The 15678-nt window shown below is 40.9% G+C and overlaps 1 protein-coding gene across 1 annotated transcript; it reads right to left on the minus strand.

Annotated features, from left to right (window-relative positions):
- Nucleotides 1-8030: 8030 nt before the first annotated feature.
- Nucleotides 8031-9931, minus strand: C2H2orf74 (chromosome 2 C2orf74 homolog). The gene is made up of 5 exons (XM_036926070.2): nt 9837-9931; nt 9505-9603; nt 9223-9403; nt 9167-9169; nt 8031-8418 (listed from the first exon to the last, which is right to left on the minus strand). Exons 1-5 carry the CDS (start codon nt 9929-9931, stop codon nt 8245-8247), a joined length of 552 nt encoding a protein of 183 aa, XP_036781965.2. The 3' UTR covers nt 8031-8244.
- Between the last annotated feature and the right edge of the window lie 5747 nt (nt 9932-15678).

Raw genomic sequence — 15678 nt, forward strand, 5'->3', positions numbered from 1 at the left:
GACGCCAAGGTCCGTGATGACAGGAGTGGTCAGCAGGGTTAGATCTATCGAAAAGTGCAAGAAGGATAATAAAGAAATTGTTCTTTGGATTTGACAAGAGGGTCACTGGGCTCTGTGCAGAGAGTAGTTTCAATGAACGGGGGCAGAAGTCAGGTCACAGACGACAGAAGAATCACTGGGAGGTGAGCAGGTGGAGACTGTGCTTTCAAAATGTTTGTGAAGGATGAGTAAGAGAAATAGCTGTATGAGGACCTAGGGTAAAGGAGATTTTGTCTTTTCCCTTGAAATGTGTTTATAGGCTGAAGGGGTCAAAAGAGGGACAGGTGGTGGAGCAAAGCCCCAGGAACAATGGGAGGAGATGAATCCAAAGGCAGATGGGGTCAACCTGGGAAGATCTGAGGAGAAAGGATGAGGATGGATGTTTCTATACCAAGCCTGGTTTTGATTGGTTTGTTTTGGGGATGGGGAGGGGAGCTGAGACAGGTAGCAAGTTGAACAACTTTAGGTGGCATCTTTTCTGCAGTAGAGTGAGGGTGATAATGTTGACAAGCTTTGGAAAAAGAAATGCAAAATGCTCTAAGTATGTCTTTTTTCCTATAACCATCTGTGCTGGTGTAAGCCTCAATTATTTTTCCCCTTTTCTAAACACAGCTAACTCTAACACATATTCTCTATGTCTAGAGAATGGAGTTGAAAAGTATACATCCCAGATTGACTCTTACTAGCATGAACTGGAGAATCAGGACTTTGATTCAAGTTTCACATCACAATAGATCTATGGGGCAGGGGGAAACCCTAGGATTCTGCTTTTGACGAAGTCACTATTCTGATTTATTTTTATAATTCTGATGCCTATGCCCCAGCCTGAGTTAATTCCATTAATATTTATTGAGCTAGCAATATGCACACCTGCTTCAAGCACATTGTAGCTCAACACACACTGTGCGCAGTCACTTGCCCTCAAGCTCTGTTTTCACCCTTGGCCTTGAGGAAGAAGTTCTTCCTCTCTTTATCCCAATGCTGGAGCTGTGCACAGTAGGCACATAGTTAGGATCACTGAATGGAAAAAGGAATGAATACTTCTCAAACCTGAATGTTCCAACCTATTAATAAGTTGTAAAATCAGTTTAGTAGGTATCCACTATAATTTTTGTCTTAATGAAATAGAGTTTAAATTATCAGAGTGATTACATATGGTAAAGGTAAATATTGTTTCTTAAATCACTGTGTGTGTGTGTGTGGAATTCTATCGTTATCACAAGGTTTTTTTCTAAAGTTCGAAAGCCACTGGTGTAAAGAACAGAAAGATAAATACAATAGCTTACACAATAAACTGCTGATCTGTTTTGTGCACTGTAGAATCCCCAGTGCCTAGTACACAACAGACCTCAACAAGTATTGGTTGAATTGATCAAAAGAGTAAAAAAAGACATTGGTTGAAGGAACCTGAAAGGAGAAAAATGGTCTTTGAAGGATGGCTGGAATTTTAGCAGGTAGAGATGGGGAGGTTGGTCCAGATCCAAGGGAAAAAGCATTGGCAAAGATGCAGAAATCAGGGCAGTATTTGTGGGGAAAGGAGCACGGGCACAAACATAATGGGCAGCAAGACCATGGTTAGGACATTTTGAGGTTCGTGGGAAGAAAGTTCTTACCAAACAAATTTACCAACAGAAAGTAAATTGCCGGGAGCCATGCTACTCAAGCTGTGTAGCCAAACTCAGGCTGGAAGAAGACCCCCATAAGGCAGGGGCCTTCGCAGCTGGCCCCCCCCATTACCCACCTTGATTTTGCTTTTCTCCATTATACTATTGGTTTTGTTTTTTGCTTGCATTGTTGCCAAGGGTTAACTAACCTTTGCTGAGCAGTGTGGAAAGGATGAGAACATAAGTTTCCCAGGAGCTTTTCAGGACAGTGCTCCTGAAGAATGGAACACGCAGGGGCCAAATGGCGATCTTGGCATAAAGTACCGAAACCTGCTGTTAGTTAGTCAAACATTGACCACCCCATTTCCACTGAGAATGCCCCCCTTGTTTGCAATGCTAGTGAAACTAGTGATGGAAAGTTTTCTAGAAATAGAGTTATGAGGGAATGTTGAATGGAATAACCTTGTTGACACTTAATTAATCATCTCATGTTTTCTTCCCTCTGCTACTTCTATAGTTTGTTTTTCTTCTTTCCTAATTACAGCCATTTACTAAACTTTGTGCCTTATATGTGAGATTACCAAATACTATAATTTTCCAGGAAGTAAAGATACTTCAAAACAAGTGCTGGGCATAGAAGCCACAGAGCATAAATCTGCAAAGTGAAAAACTAACCTTTTCAAAGAATATTACTTCTCTCTCACTTACCAGCTTTACATCTCTCTGTATGGCCCCGGAAGATGGTTGGTTAGCCAGAGACGGGTAAGATTCCTCAAGGGAGGAACAACCTAAGACAGGCACAGTCGCAGGGGGGCCATCAGGTGAGAAAATGGGGGCCAACAGAGGTGAGGCTTAGAACCTCAACCCCCAGTTTTGAGAGAGAAATTGTCTACAACCGTGGATATCTTGTTGCCCTTGTTCGGCTTGGATTAATATCTGGTCTGTAGGCACAAACCTGATCATCTACACCTGCCTTCTTACAGTTCTAAATCATGCTTTCTATCTATATCTTGCATCAACCTACTACATCAACATTTTATTAGAAATGTAAAGGAGAAAATATGAGATTCATATATAAAGTATAAAAATCAAATGAATAATCATACATCATATTTGACTTGATTGTTTATAGTTTAAAGTTTGTAGTTAAAACAGAAACAGTTTCTATGATATGAATGCCCTTGCATTGTTCACCATGTAAGAACTTGTTTAGTCCCTGCAGTAGTGGAGTCATGGAGACCTGTGTAGCATATGTCAGGGAGATTTTGGTATCCACACAGAAGAAAGAGAAATGTAGATAAGAAGGGGAAATTTAGTTTGCTGCCTACTGTGCCCTATAAAGGGGTATAAGGTGAAGATATGAGTTTATGATTTTAGATTGGTCATAAATTTATTAAAGCCTCTAAAAATATTTTTGTGGAAAAGAATTCTAGCTAACTGTGGCACTAGGTGACCTGTATTTCACCCTGAGCTGATGGACTCCATAGTTGCTGCTACATACTGCACGCTCCTAAGGTCACATGCGCTACTTAGAAACTGCGTTGCATAGAAACGTAAAACACAATAGAGTACATGTTGATAGGAAAAGTTTCAGTCAAGGAACAGAAAAACAATCACCTGTCTAACGCTTGACCAACCATGAATAGATTAGAAAGGAGAAGAAAAAAAAAAAAAAGCTTGCCTATACTTATTAACCAACTGCCTTTACTAATTAATCATCAGAACAATAAAAAATAATCATATCCTTGTGCAAAATGGTATAAATAAAGCTGTCATCAACACTTTTCTAGAGACCACCTCCATCTGACTCCGTGTCCTGTCTCTCCATACGCCGACTCTGTCCTGCACCTTCGGGCAACCCACCCCTAGGCTGGAGCTGGACTCCGGCAGTAAATGAGTGCTGAGTTGGTCTCCCACAGCAGTGTCAGACCACGCTGCCAGGCTCTGAAGCCCAGCACCTGGATCCCGCAGAGGATTTATGTTGGCTTTGCCCGGTGCCCAAGGCAGTACCAAGCTGAGACTATGTGGTAGGCAGCCTCTAGGACGTCCGTCAGTGGCCACGGCCTCTGGGTGTTCATGCCTTGTGCATCCCCTCCCCTCAAGTGCGGGCTGGACCGAGTGACTTGCTTCCAGTGAACAGAACACAGCAGAAGTGATGAGATGTCTGTTCCAAACTTCCAGGATTAGCTTACCAAAAGCCTGCCCCTCTTCTGGCTCATGCTCATTCTCTCTCTCTCTCTCTCTCTCTCTCTCTCTCTCTCTCTCTCTCTCTCTCTCTTTCTCTCTCAACACTTTACCTGAGAACTCAGTCACCAACTTGTGAGGAAGCCCAGGTCACATCAATAGGCCATGAGTAGGTATTGCAGTGACAGCTCCTGAGCTGACGTCCAGCATATGTGAGTGAACAAGCCTTTGGATAATTCCAGCCCCAGCCTCAGAGTCTCCCAGCATCAAGGGCCTAAGCATCACAGAGCAGAGACAAGCCATCCACTCTGTGCCCAGTTTGAATTCCTGGCCACAGCAACCATGGGAGATAATACATAATTACTTATTATTTAACTCACCAAGTTTTGGGGTAATTCATTATGCAGCAGTAGGTAATTAATACATGTACATGTGTCTGCATATATGTGCATGTATGTGTTCACACATACATAGATTTCCTACCTGTGTCCACTCAGAATCTAGAAACAGTAACAACCCGGGAGCAATGAGCACACTGATGTGCATGTCTTAGTTTCAGGATACCATTCTCCACTACAGAAATAGCTGATTCCAGGGTTGGGCCAGAAAGAGTACAAGATGAGCTTGGAACATCCTGTATAGGAAAGTAAAGACGTGCTCAAGGAACAATGGAGACATATTTAGACAATCCAAGGGGCCCCACTGGCCATCTCAGAACATTAGAGCACAAAAATGAATAATGATTACACATGATTATAACCTATTGAATAAAACAGGAATCTAAAATGTTACACTAACATGTTAAATGAGTGAATGAATGAATGAATAAATAGAGAAGGGGAAACCTACCTTTCAGTAGGATGCCAACTAGTATCATTTATCAATGAGTAAAAAATACTTATGCATTTACAGTGGAGAAATCTGACAGTCATAATCTCAACCAAGTAATAAAAATTAAAATTTTATCAATACTTATAGGACAAATTGATAGCACATGCCTCCTGATATGATGCTCTGAGATCACATCTGAAATATTCTTGCCAAAGATACACAGTCTGAACCTAATCGTGAAGAAACATGAAGTGAACACAATAGCAAGGGACATTCTTCAAAGTAACTGGCCTGTAATCTTCAACAGTGTCAAGGCCAGAAAAGTCAAGGAAAATCTGAAGAACAAGTCCAGACTGGAGGAGACTGAAGATACATGTCAACTAAATGAAAAGCATTATTCTGAATTGGATCCTGGACCTATAAAGAATATGATTGGCACAATTGTCAAATTTGGAATGAGGCCTGTGAATTAGACAGCAATAGTAAATGTTAATTGATGGTTGGTCAACTGTGGCTTTATGGGAGAATATCTCAGTCTTTAGGAAATATGTGCTAAAGTACTTAAGGGTGAATGATACAGCATGTTTGCATTTTACTCTTAAAAAATGCTTAAAAATACGAATATGTTAATATGAAGAGAGAATGATAAAACAAACGTGGCAAACTGTTAACTAGAGTATCTAAGTGATGGAACACAGTTTGTAACTTTTCTGTAAATTTGAAATTATTTCAGTATAAATGCTTTTCTAAAAAATAGGTCTTCCAAGTTTTTTGTTGGTGTTTTTACTTTGTTACTTCTTGCTAAACAGTTTTCAAAAATCAGTCCAATTTATCAAGCTTTTCCTTTTTGGCTTTGGGAAATGTGCCCTGCTTAGGGAAGTGAGTTGAAGAAAGTCCCTGGGTCAACAGCTATTAAAGAGGAAAACTGGCAAGTTTGATCCTACTTCTGCAAGAGAAACACCAATGGGCATTGAGAAAGAATTGCTCAACTTTTCACTGAATCCACAGCTTAGGAGATGGAAATGCAGTCCTATAGCTTCATTGCTCACTAAGCATCTTCAGTTGAATTTCTGGTAAACACTTCAGTTCAGCAGAACTAAAACCCACCTAATCTCCCATGAATTAGTCACCTCCCTAGACCTTCCTGCTTCTGACAGCCTCTCTGGTATCCGAGCTCAGGCGTTACCTTCTTGTCCTCCTCTTGCTCCTCCATGTCTAACCAAAACCTGAAGTTCTTGGTTCTTTCTTCATATTTTTGTTGTGTTCTGCCATCTCCCTATTCCTGATCTTCGTCCTTCAAACCCAAATTGCCACCATGGCCATGTCCATTTACCTGCCGGTTGCTATCTGCAGTAATCTAACCCGGGAGGAATGTTCTCATGGACACCCCCACCTAACATTATTGCCTTAAATTATTTATTACATACAGTGGTACTTAAAAATATGTGGAAACAAAAAATGTGGCTATCAATTTTTATCCGTGGAGCTCTCATTCAACTCTTAAACCAAAACAAATTTACAAATCAAATACAAACATGAGAGTAAAATCAATGAAATTCAAATTAACATTTAGTGCCAGATGCTGGACTGTTGACCTCTCTACCACTCACCTCCAAGCTGTGCACCGATGGCCTCAGGAATTACGTGTGCCTGTACTGTTGTGGGCACACTTGGCCAATTTTCTCATGATTCTCTTCTATTGGAACTTTTACAGAACTTTGGTTAGTATAGTCACTCACCAGGAAATTGGCCTTCACTTTGACATAGAAGCGTCATTTACATATGAATTTATCCTCTGCTCTTTTCTCATCAGTGTGGGACAAAGTAACTTGGTTCCATAAATACATATGCAGATATGGGCCAATGAAACCATGATGTCATATGGGAACACACAGCTATAAATGGTCATCTAGGTAAGTCTGAGCTTGTTTAGATTAAAATTTTAAATACTCATATCATTATTCACAATAGAAAAAAGGTAAGAAGCAAGCCAAGTGTGCATCAATGAATGAATGGATTTTTAAAATGTGGTATATATGCACAGAGATGGAATATTATTCAGGCTTAAAAAGGAACGAAGTTCTTGTCACATGGATGAACCTTCAGGACATTACACCAAGTGAAACAAACCAGTCACAAAAGGATAAATACTGAGATTCTGCTTACATGAGGTACTTAGTCAAATTCTGGTTGCTATCAGAGAGACAGAGAGTAGGGTGGCAGTTACCAGGGGCTGGGCAGGGAAATGAGGGGCTGGTGTTTGACAGGTGCAGTTACAGATCTGGGAGAGGAAGAGTTCTTTGGATGTGGTGATGGTTGTACAACAACGTACTCAACACTAAAAATGGCCAAGATGGTAAATTTTGTATTACTCGTATTTTACCACAATTAAAAAAATTTTTAAACATTGTCTTTGGTGAAAGTCCAGAAATTTTAAGTGTTCATAGAGAGTTCATGGTTCTGAATGAATACTTTTGCTGACCCCACCCCCAGGAGTCAGCACCGCTTTAATCTGCTCCCCACCCTCTCCCTCTGGCCTGGCGCCCCAAGAGCGACTTCACTCTGGCTCTCACTGCGATTCACCGTCACCTCTCAGCTCTCCCCAGCGCCCAGCCGCGGCTCCAGACGCCTGGTGGTGTCCGCCCAGCGCGACCCGTCCTCGCCACTCTGCCTGGGCTTGTGCCTTTCATCATCTGAAACGCATTCTTTCCGAGCCTTCCTCCTCACAGTGCGATTGTCCCAGGCCACAGGGACTTCAAAGGGTGGCAGCAGCCTCATTTAGCATTAATCACACGTTCTAAATTGATCAGTCATTCTCCCAATCACCAATAAGCATTTATTGAGCATATGTCATATGCGTGACAATGTGCGAAGCCCTTGAATCAAATGTCATGTCTTCTGCTTTTCGTCTTTCTCATTGCCCCTTACACTTTTCATAAACGCGTCTTGCAGTGGCTTGGATGGTACCATATTCCACATATGGACAGAAATTTCTGAACTACTGAAATCAAGAATAGTGTAAACCCAGGACTCGCCTAGAGTAACAGGATGTTTTGTTGTTGGTGGTGGTTTTGTGTCAATAGTAAAAGGCAGTTGTTCATAAAATAAAGGTTTCAGGACTGAGTTCAACAGGGAATATGTTAACAGGAGACTGCAGTCCTAGCTTTTGGATGTTTCCATGACAACAGCAGTGATGTTATTTGGTCATGACGCCTGTGATCAGAGCATCAGGAACATGTGTGGTTTCCAAAGTCCCCCTGGAGGATGATTTACCTAACAGACATCTGCACAAACAGTAACTTTATTCACATGGAAGAACAGTGTTTGAGTAACCAATGTTTTAAGGCCACTTAATACAATCAATTTCCTGAACTCAGATTTGAGTTTTAAAAGAACAATATTCAAGTTCTGGGTATTCTACTTACAGAACTTCACACGTAGCCCATTTCTTACTGCATGAAGGTGAAATGTTACCTGTATTTGTTTAATTCTCCATTATTTTGCTGTTTCAACATGATTTTGTATCTGCAGTCATTTCATTGTTAGTCTAAGGTTACGTTTCTTTCACTCTCAGCCTGTTTGAGCTTCATTTTCTCTCTTTATGTTTTCGAGTATAGCTTTGAGGGGTAGGGTATTCCTTCCCAAGGTCTACAACAATTACCTCCCTTGAAAATGTCACTCCTTTTAAAGGTCTTTTGTGTTTTTCAACAACTGAAGGCATTTCAGTGACAGGTATGGGTGGTTTTTCCAAATTATAATCCTGCAAAAGAATGGGACAAACAGTATAAATGACCAATTTATGAATGCAAAAAACCCTGCTTTAAAAAAATATAGCTCATGTGGACATTGTTGGTGAGAAACATAAAAGCATATCTAAGTGACATAGGGAAGAAGTGACAATCCATCACCATCTTATTCTCATAGCTCTGTGGCCATAAGAGCATATATGGACATATTCAAGCAGCGTTTGGTGACATGTTATTCTCTCTGGAGCAGTCAAACCCAACAGCTGCCTGCACCATCATTCTGCCTCCAACTGGGCATGGGTCTTGTTTTAGGATGAGATGTGAGTTGTTCTTATTAGGGAGTCCCAAACATGGTGTCAAGAAGGCCCTGGCAGTGTTTGTTTGCTGCTGCAGAAGGAGACTGGAACTATAACCGGCCATGGGGTCTGGTCCTGAGCTCAGCCACAGTAGGGTTATTGGTTTTGTTTTCTTATTTGAAACATGAGAGAGGGTTGGGTCACTGGTTGATCTCCAAGGCCCCCTCCAACTCTGTGATTATAAGATTCTGAGAAAAGCAAAATGGAGGGGAATTATTAAGAAAAACATAAATGTAAGAATGAAGAATGAACAAGTGTCTAAACTTGGCATATGCAGGTGGTTTGATAAGATGAAGCAATAAGCTAAGAAGAATGGCTCACGTGACTGTGGACATTGCACTTTTTCCAGATACAAATCTAAGTTGAGGGAAGACCACCTCTCAGTACACCTAGCTGAGTAATAAACCTCCTTTCAGTCAGACAAATTCTAGAAGGCCCCTTGAGAGCAGAAAAGCCCATCACCTTTCGACCATTTTCTCCACCATTCTCAGGCACCTGTTCCCCTTTTGTCTTGTTCTCCTCTTCATTCTCCATGTCCTCTTTGTTTTCTAAGGGTGTGGCCACCATTTCTTTACTCTGTCTCTGGACAAGAATACCAGGCCTCACCGGTGTGTTCACACCCATGACTTGTGTTAGGAAAGTCCTAGAAAAGCAATCAGCAGTGTTTTTAAAATTCATGTATCTTATCCACCATTATCACAAAACAAAAATGGCTTTCTAACACATTCTATGATACAGACTTACTTTTCTTGGTCTCCAGAATTGGCAGCTAAACAATTTTTACCTCCATTAGCACCTATACAGAGTCTTTTTTCTGTCTGCTCATCTTTCTTGGTTTGGAAACTGAAAATGAGCAAGCAAAAAATTCAGGAAAGTAAGGATAGTCTTGAATTTAAGGTTTGGCATGGAACTTCACTTTTAACAGGAAATTAGCATTTCTAAAACCCTGAAATGGAAAAAGTAGATAGCTACAGCATTATTATTTGCTCTGTTTTTAAACTGTTCTATATTATTTCTAGGTACATTTGCTAGTGTGACTTGAAATCTGATCCCAATTTAGCAGCATGGATTTATACCATTTATATAAAAAAAACACCAGTAAAAGGAGGATGCAAGTGAAGCAAATTAGAAGGATGATGGAGAAAGTGATTGCTGTGGCTTCAAAGCTCATCAGGTCAGCTAGAAGACGCGTCCACTCTCACAAACCACAGACTGTCCAAATATTCTCTTCCAGCCCAGTCTGAATGTAGTTCTCTTGTTCTTTAAGTTTTCTAGAAACAGTAGAATAAAAGGCTGTTTTCATTGTTGTTCTTTTGACCAGCTTCATAAAAGATACTCTGCTTGTTTCGGTGGAGCTGACTCACACTGGCTAATTTCTCTCCATAAATGAGGTGGGGGCAGAGGTGGCTGTAGGGGAGGCTGAGCTGGGACACATGTGATCACTTAGCTCAGCTCCTCTCATCCCCCAAACTATCAGAATCCGTAGGAGAGAGGAATCGGAGCCGCTGGAGCCAAGCCCATTCGTTTCTCTTCAGTGACATCATAGAATCATGGAACCATCGAGTTAGAGGGCCAGGGCACCAGCCCAGCCCTACCCACGCCCTCTCCTCTGTGCTGCTTTCTGTTCTCTACTCTGGGAGGGCTGGAAGAGAGGCTGCATGGTACGATCTTGGCCACTCTTTGGACTAAGATTTTCTTCCTTATCTCCAAACACCACCATCCCTTTCTTAACCCAAGTCCGTTTCTCCTACTGCTCCTTTCACAGGCCATGAACAATCAGTTCTACTTCCTTCCTATAAAATCCCTCTTTATAGCTCTAAGGTCAGTAATCAATCAACTTACTTCCTAACTGTGTTCTCTCCAGGCTAAATAGCCAATACCCTTCTAATCCCACATCACTGGACCTACTGTCTAGACACACAAAAAACGGGCAGCTCTAGAGGCCATGGCTGAGGAAGTAGGAATAAAACAAGATGGTCAGAGGAAAGATGACCTCTGGCCACAGCCGAACTTCAGGTGAGTGAGGGCCGCCCATGACCAGGAAGAGAGAGTAGAGCTAGGATTTCCTGATGTGCAAAGGAGCACATAAAGGAGTAAAATGTCAGAAGGTTAGCCCTGGGGGGTCTTTGGGCTGCAACAACATTGGCAATTCTCCAGAAGAGCAGGGACTATGACTTCTTTATCTTTGGGTATTCCACCAAGTCAAGGCCTGAAAATTCCATAAATGTTGAATGAATGGGCCTCTGTGTGGCGTGTGTGTAAACACAAGTAGAGTTTGTTAGAGGGTTCATGCCAAGACCAATTATCAGAATATGTGAGCATCTGAACCACTCTTGGCAGTCAGCAGAATTCGGGATGCTTCCTCCAGCCAAGGCTCCCAGATGAAGGCTCAGAGCCCAACTCTTCCTCCTTACTCTATGCTGCTGCCAAACTGAGACTTTAAGAGCCCAAATCTTCTCATGTGTCATGTACAAATAAAGGATTTTCCTGGGAGATGGGGATAATTTATATAGACCTACTGGTAGTTACAAAGGTCTAAACATATATAAAAACCCATCAAACTGTGTACTTAATATTAGTGCACTTTATGCCCTCTACTGTGTGGATATTATACCTGAACAAAAAGGGAAATGGGGTTGCATCCCCAGGCATGTGTGGTACAGTGTACTGTGGAACTAGCATGCACTGCTGCTAGTAGGTCCTGGCTCCAATGGTCATTCACCACACATATCCTGAGACCAGGGACCTTTATCAAGGATATAGTAGTAGCGACAAGTAAGGCTGGTAAGACTGCATCATAAGGGATTTTGTTTTACTGAATGTGGCTTAAGAATCAATATCATAAGTTATATGTGTAGTTAACATAATTTTGAAAAGTGGAGGGTTATCCAACTTTGGTTATTGAATCTCATTTTAAATGCACTATATTGTAAGTTGTAATGCCATGGGGTCTACTCACAGATGGGGCTCCAGGGCCTAACACAGTTCACTTTCCACACAGAAGGTGTGTGCTCAAAAATTATTTGGGTGGGACATTACTAGTAATTCTACAGAAATAAAAAATATTTCAGGAGAGTACTATAAACAGTTGTGTACTAACAAATTGTGTAATCTAGATGAAATGGAAAAATTCCTCGAAACACAAAACCTACCAACACTGAATCATGAAGAAATAGAAAATCTGAATAGAACTATAATAAGGAGACTGAATCAGTAATCAAAAAACCTCTCAACAAAGAAAGCACTTGACCAGATGATTTCACTGGGAAAATCTATCAAACATTTAGAGAACACCAATCTTTCTCAAATTCTTCCAAAAAATTGAAGAAAAGGGAACACCTCCTAATTCATTCTACAAAGCCAGTATTACCCTGGAACTAACGCCAGCCAGAAAAAAAAAAACTACAAAAGAAGAAAACTAAAGAATTATATCCACTATGAACACTGAGGCACAAATCCTCAACAAAGTACTAACAAAAGAATTTAGCAGCATATTAAATGGATAATACCCAATGACAAAGTAGGCTTTATTCCTGGAATGCAAGGATGGTTCAACATACAAAAACCAACATAATACACCATGTTAACAGAATAAAGGGAAAAAAATACATGACCATCTCAATTGATTCAGGAAAGGCAATTAACAAAATTCAACATCGTTTTATGATTAAAAAACATTCAACAAATTAGGAATAGAAAGAAACTACCCCCAACAGAATAAAAGCTATATACAGCTAACCTCATAGTCAATGGTGAGAAATTATTTGTAAATCACATATCCGATAATGGGTTAATATCCAGAATATATGAAGAACTCCTACAACTCAACAACAACAAAAACCCAATTGAAAAATGGGCTAAGAACTTAAATAGAAATTTCTCTAAAGAAGGTACACAGATGGCCAAAAAGCACATGAAAAGGTGCTCAACATCACTTATTATTAGAGAGCAAAAACACTTTATACCCATTAAGAAGGCTATTATTATAAAAAAAAACAGAAAACAACAAGTGTTGGTAAGGATGTGGAAAAATTGGAATCCTTGTGCATTGCTGGTAAAAAAGTAAAATGGTGTGGTTGCTGTGGGAAATAGTATGGCAGTTCCTCAAACACAGAATTCCATATGATCCAACAATCCCACTTCTGGTTATACACACAAGAGAAGTGAAAACAGGGACTCAAACAGATATTTGTACACCCATGTTCATAGCAGCATTATTCACAATAGCCACACATCAACAGGTGAATGGAAAAACAAAATGTGGTATATACATGCAGTGGAATGCTATTCAGCTTTCAAGATTAATGAAATCCTGGTACATGTTAACATAGATGAACCTTGAAGGCATTATGCTAAGTGAGGTAAGCCAGACACAAAAGGACACATATTGCATGATTCCACTAATACCAGGTAACTGAAACAGTCAAATTCAAAGACACAGAAAGAATAGTGGTTACCAGGTCAGTGTTTATTCAGGTGAGGGGTAATGGTGAGATATTATTTAATGGATCCATAGTTTCTGATTGGGATAATGAAAAAGTTCTGGAGTTGGATAGTGGAGATGGTTGCACAATGTGAATATACTTACTGCCACTGAATGTTACACTTAAAAATGGTAAAAATGGTCAATTTTGTGTTGCATATTTTATCAAAATTAAAGAAAATTATTAGTGGAACAAAGGAAAGGCAACCCACCTGTAAAGTGGCAGGGTACATGGCAGGCACTGGAAAAATAAATAGCACATAGAGATCTTATTTCAATCTCCAACAATTTGCTCAATTAGTTTTCCCACTATGAATGTCCTCCCCTAACTCCTCCCTTCACCTGTCCCCACCTCTAGATGCTCCAAGACTTGGTTCCTGAACTGCTTTTCCATGAGGCCATCACTATCCACCTGGCTTCCTTCTTTCTTGCCTTCTCTAGGCTGCTGTTTCAATTCAGTGATGCGCAATGTCTCAGACCTGCACCCTAAGCCCCTGCTCTGTCCAGCTGCAGGCTGGCTGGGAAGTGGTGGTCTTTCACATTCCTTGTCTTTCTCACCTCCCATCCCATTTATCCCTTGACCTCAGGCTCTCAGAATCCTGAAAATTTCATTTCCTCCTGTTATCAAAACCTGTTTGCCTTTATACCAAGAATGCCAGATAGAAACAAAGTGTTTCTACTCTCAAAGATATTTGTATCTTAACAAGGCATAACGTGAATGCAAGATGGTAGAACTTTAGGCATTGGCCAGAGGATGGGGAGGTCTCGTTGGAGCAGGGGGTGCTTTTCTGGTGTTCCTGGCATCTGCCATGTTGGGCTCAAACACTGACTCCTCCTAGAGTGAGCAGTTCTGCCCTGTGTTCTGCTTCCTGCCTTCACGGTCCTTTTGGGCAGTGGCCATAGGGTGTGCACTGCTGGTGACGGGTATGCAAGAAACTTGTGCTCCAGAGAGGTGCGGGGTGTGTGTGAATTCCCAATCACCTCCCAAAGGCCTTGACCGTGTGATCTAGTGAGATCTGCTGATGACAGCATGATCCCTGAATTGCAGGATCAAGACGAGGACATTCAGAGGACTCACAAGTCAACAGCTGCCTGAATTTGGAAACCAGGGGTTAGCACAGAACCCAGGCCTGGCAGATCTGAACAGTCTACAATGCAGGGGTTGACATGAGATCTAAATCAGTTAGTCTTGATGTTAAAATATTTGTAGAAACTACCAGCACAGAAGAGAGTATGGCTGAGAGACATGGAGAGAGGCAACTTACAAATTGACTCTGCTTGGTCCAGTCGTGCCTGAGGCCATGATTTTTCAGTGTTGAATCTAAGCTGGACTTTTAGTTGTGAAATAAGGCAATGCCTTTCCTTTTGGGCTTAGGCTGGTCTGAGTGGGGCTCATGTCACTTGCAACCCAGGATTCCTGAGCAAAACACTTTGTGATCAGCATCGGGCTGCTGCCTTTCTGAGCCCTCGATTCCTCACATTGAGAGCCATGGAACCAGTCCGCCGTGTCATGACCTTGCAGGACGTTAGCTTCCCTCTAGCCTCCAGCAACAAGTGAAATGAAATTAGTGCCTTTTCTCTTAGTTAATCAAGTAGTGCAGCCTCTTTCCCTACCACAGCTTATGGGGCTCCTTCAAGGTCTTACTTTAGATTTTAGAAAACCAAATGGAAGTTACCAAAACTCATCAACATTGAGCTCTGATATTTAACAGGGCACCTGGATTGAAATAGGCTTTTTTCTTCTAAGTCGATGGCTAAGACCTGTCAGTTTTTTCTGGTGGAAAAAAGGGGAAAAATTATGTTGAACATTGAGATAAATGGCTAATATTTTAGTACTTGTAATTTCCACATAAAAGAAAGGCTATTCTGTTGAAAAGCCTTCATTTTTTATTACTCACAGTAACCTTTCGATGCAGAAGCCACTCAAAACCCACAAAGTCACTATACCTTGATAAGGTTTTTAAGCAATCCATTCATCATTTCCTACCAGACCAGCAACACTGAGCTATACAACAGGCTGCACTGCCCTTGCAGGGGTGAGGACATCGAGACGGCACTGATCCCCAAATGCCACAAAACACATTGGTGGCAGTTTTGTTTTCTTTTTAAGTTTTAAATTCATTTTGGTCAATCTGTAAGTTTTTTATTTTTACTTCCTTCTAAATATAATTTGCTGCAATCATTTATACTGTTATGGCTTTTATATATCTTATTTCAATCTGTTTTAGTTTTTATTCATTTTCCTCATCCCCTTTGATCATAGCCTTTGATCTAAACATCTGGAAAGGTTATTGGAATTATCTGGAGCAGGAGTTCTCTATCTATGGTGAAGAAGCAGGTTTTAATTTTTTCTCCCAATCCACTGAGGAAAAGTACTTTAGTAAAACAGAATTAAAGTGATGATGTCACAGCAATGTAAAATAGCTATTAAAAGT

Source organism: Manis pentadactyla, chromosome 2 (genome assembly GCF_030020395.1).
Source record: "Manis pentadactyla isolate mManPen7 chromosome 2, mManPen7.hap1, whole genome shotgun sequence".
NCBI classification, from domain to species: domain Eukaryota; kingdom Metazoa; phylum Chordata; class Mammalia; order Pholidota; family Manidae; genus Manis; species Manis pentadactyla.